We start from the raw sequence: 4,164 nt of genomic DNA, 5'->3' as shown, positions 1-4,164 counted from the left end.
AAAATTTGAAATCATTGTTAATACTAAAATCATTATTTACATTATTTACATTTGACGAATATTTGTCCTCATCTTGTTTGTTGTTAACACATCGTTTTGGCTGATATACCCTCCGGCCTTCATCAGGTGTCTTGGGGAAATTTCAAACCTGGATTCTCATTCCTGGGTTTTCAATGTTATTATTATTATTATTCAGGTCCAAGTTTGATTCCAGGCAGTGATCTGAATAATAATAATAATAATAATTATTATTATTATTATTATAATGATAATAACATCGAAAAATACCTATTTTTTGTGCATTTCCACTCTATCCATAAAGTAATATTTAAGTCTAGTATATATGTGTGAGTGCATGATAGAACAAGAAATTTAGCGTGTTTTTTTTCCATAGTTTTATAAACTATACACATATCACTAAATATAAAATAAAACAAAAAGACTAAAAGAAAAAGTATATTGATTCATACCAGGAAAAATACGAAGAAAATTGACTTAGAATTGATCAGAATATCTGCAAAAAGAACAGAAAAAAATAATTTCACAGAAGGCCTATGAGCTCCAATTGGACTCCAATGACCATATTTTATGCTTTAACATCCAATTTAACTCAGAATTTGTATGTGCATACATAAACTATGGATAGTAAAAGTCATGAGGTATAAATTCATTTAAATAAAAAATATAAAAGTTGTATAACTTTCAAATTTTGCTGCGGTTCCAAGGGGAAAAAATGTGAACCAGTGAGTTAAGAAATACCTGAATGAGAAGAAGGGAGATAATCGGCGAACTCTTTTATCGACGGGAGGCAATGACAACTGATAATCAAGGGAAAGAAACGAGGAAAGAGTTCTTAGATCAAGGGAGATAACTAAAGCAAGGGAATCATATCAAGGGAGATAAATAAGTTACCTTCGTTTTTATATTTTATTTCAGTTCTATATTTAAGAGATGAGGAATTATTTACATTATTTACATTTGACGGATATTTGTCCTCATCTTTTTTGTTGTTAACACAACGTTTCGGCTGATATACCCTCCAGCCTTCGTCAGTAATAATAATAATAATCATAATAATAATAATAATAATAATAAAATAATAGTAACATCGTTAGGAATGAGAACCCAGGTTCGAAATTTCCCCAAGACACCTGACGAAGGCTGGAGGGTATATCAGCCGAAACGTTGTGTTAACAACAAAAAAGATGAGGACAAATATCCGTCAAATGTAAATAATGTATATTTTATTTGTTTGTTTGAGCAGTAATTTAGTTAGAGGTCTGCAAATAATCTGTAACTCAGCTGCCTTCATAATTAACATAGTACTATTAGATATTTCACAGACATTCATATAATATACATGGAGTATCCAGGAATTAGAATGTATAGAATGTATAGAAAACTATTCCAAAATACTATACAATATTTATCCTTTCATTCTTTTGGAGTCGATAAAATTATATTTACAATAACTATTTAGTGCCATTTCTGTACGTTGTTCCTAACTTTATCTTGGAGTACATTTACATATTGTGCATCATTATACCTCGTACTATTTTCTGAATATTGTGTATATGTCTAAATCCATCATTGCAATGTAAATATGTCTAATTGTTGTTATGCCGTGTATTTGTGGTTAAATAATGTATTTCTGTGTAGTATTTGGTGATAGTTTTCTATACATTCTATATATTTTAATTCCTGGATACTCCAGATATATTATATGTCTGTCTCAGAAATATCTAATAGTGTTATATTAATGTCATATATCATTGTTATTATTATTATTGTTATTGTTTATCTGCAGTCTAACCGAGAATTATGGATGGAAGTAGCTGATAAAATTACTATGGCAGTTCAACAGATTATAGAGTTTGCTAAAATGGTGCCAGGATTCATGGATTTATCCCAAGACGACCAAATCATGTTGTTAAAAGCAGGTATGTTTCTTTGTTCTTCTCATCATCATCATCATCGGTTCACATCTGCTTTCCATGCTAGCATGGGTTGGACGATTTGACTGAGGACTGGTGAAACCAGATGGCTACACCAGGCTCCAATCCAATCTTACAATCATGGTTCTGACACCCTAACCACTAAGCCACGCACCTCCACTAGCTTAATGATAACTGAATTATTTTACTAAATTCTTTGTTATATTTAAAATTAATCGAGAAAAAAAAAAGGACAGAGCTTTGGTAACAAATGGGTGAAACAAAATATTTCAGCCATACATGACTGGTTTAAACCGGCCATATCAACTAAATTCTTTATGAGCTTTAAAATCAACTGAAACAAAATTGTCTTCCAGTTTTGTGCTCAAACCAGCCAGCTCTGACCTCTTGCACCTACCCTACAAAGCCATTCTAAAAATAAAGAGGGACATCATCAAAATCTCAGAGTTACAAGATGCTGTACAATTAACTTAAAACAATGTAATTAAACAAGCTTATTACATTTAACAGAGTAATCTAAATGCTAAATGGTGAAAAATGGTTATAACAATGATCTTTCGTGTTTCTGTCCTTCGTTTATTTCTCTCGTTATTTTCCTTCTGCAGGGAGTTTTGAATTAGCATTGATCAGGTTATGCAGAGTGTATGAGTCGTCGACAAAACGAGTGATATTTGGACCGGTATTTTTACCGCTTAAAACTTTCTCTGCTTTCAGTAAGTATCACTTTTTATTTTTCCGTGTATTTACTTTCACGATTTACCATTGTTTTGTACCACTGCTGCTCTTTACTCTACCCTAGAGGTTCTCAACTGGGGTCCACATAAGATTTTGTTGTTAAAATTTATGTGCAGTAAAATCAATACACAAAACATGTTAGCGATTTTCTTTATACAATTCCTGATAATATTTTATTAAAAATAAAAATAATATAGAATTTTAGGCGCAGGGATGGCTGTGTGGTAAGTAGCTTGCTTACCAACCACATGGTTCCGGGTTCAGTCCCACTGCGTGGCACCTTGGGCAAGTGTCTTCTTCTATAGCCTTGGGCCGACCAAAGCCTTGTGAGTGGATTTTGTAGACGGAAACTGAAAGAAGCCCGTCGTATATATGTATGTGTGTGTGTATATGTTTGTGTGTCTGTGTTTGTCCCCCCAGCATCGCTTGACAACCGATGGTAGTGTGTTTATGTCCCCGTAACTTAGCAGTTCAGCAAAAAAGTCCGATATAATAAGTACTAGGCTTCCAAAGAATAAGTCCTGGGGTCCAGGAAAAGCGATGTTGGGGGGACAAACATATACACACACATACGACGCTATAGTAGAAGACACTGGCCCAAAGTGCCACACAGTGGGACTGAACCCGGAACCATGTGGTCAGTAAGCAAGCTACTTACCACACAGCCACTCCTGCGCCTATGATGACTATTGTGAAAGAAGTTGTATTGACAATGCAGTAAATAAAATATTTAAAGCTATATAAACACACTCGCACATATATGAATAAAATTTTTATGTTATCCTTTTAAATATTAAACAGGCTTCTGAATCACTGTGTGTGTGTATTCTACTATGTTAATTTATCATTTAAATATTTCGTTACAGATGAAATTGAACGAGCATTACAAGAGAGGATCTTCGAATTTGTCGATTCAATGATCTCTCTGAAACTGTCTGAAGGTGAACTCGCGCTAATGAGTGCTTTGATTCTCATTCGAACAGGTCAGTTGATATGTTTTGGCTTTATTTTATTAAACTGTTCCATCACTTTGATTCCAGTGAAAGTACCCTACCTTTGTTTCAATTAGTCATTTTTGAGCTGGTGTTTGGAACATAAAGTTCCATGAGAGTTTGAGGGATGAATGTTTTAATTTGGATCATTTCATCCCTTTTGTTGAAGTGACCCATACTTCTGTTGAAATGCACTGCATTTGTTTCAGTTGATTTTAAAGCTCATAAAGAATTTAGTAAGCTAATTGTTGGACATGCGGCAGACATAGGTGGGTTGGTGTCAAAAGGCTTAAAGAAATTGGGGGTGGGGATTCATGCGTTAGTCAACAGAGGAAGAATGATACTTAAAAATATGCTTTTCAGGTCCTAGATTCCAAGAAGTGTAGTGTATATGTGTGTGTGTGTGTGTGTCTGCTAGGTGAGGTGTATATTAATATATATACATTTATGTCTATGTATGTATGTGCTTGTGTGTATGCGTG

The 4,164-nt window shown here is 33.8% G+C and overlaps 1 protein-coding gene across 3 annotated transcripts in view; it reads left to right on the top strand.

The window, feature by feature from the left end:
- LOC106881536 (probable nuclear hormone receptor HR3) overlaps positions 1 to 3,774 on the top strand; it is a 188,754-nt gene extending 184,980 nt beyond the window's left edge. For all 3 annotated transcript variants that reach the window (XM_052977575.1, XM_052977576.1, XM_052977574.1), the window contains exons 7-9: positions 1,808 to 1,940; positions 2,561 to 2,668; positions 3,557 to 3,774. In XM_052977575.1, the coding sequence (XP_052833535.1) occupies positions 1,808 to 1,940; positions 2,561 to 2,668; positions 3,557 to 3,759 (444 nt within the window). In that variant the 3' untranslated portion in view covers positions 3,760 to 3,774. The remainder of the gene's footprint in view (positions 1 to 1,807; positions 1,941 to 2,560; positions 2,669 to 3,556) is intronic.
- The last annotated feature ends 390 nt before the right edge of the window (positions 3,775 to 4,164 follow it).

This window comes from Octopus bimaculoides, chromosome 28, assembly GCF_001194135.2.
Source record: "Octopus bimaculoides isolate UCB-OBI-ISO-001 chromosome 28, ASM119413v2, whole genome shotgun sequence".
Classification (NCBI taxonomy): domain Eukaryota; kingdom Metazoa; phylum Mollusca; class Cephalopoda; order Octopoda; family Octopodidae; genus Octopus; species Octopus bimaculoides.
This window is presented reverse-complemented; position numbering and strand designations above follow the sequence as displayed.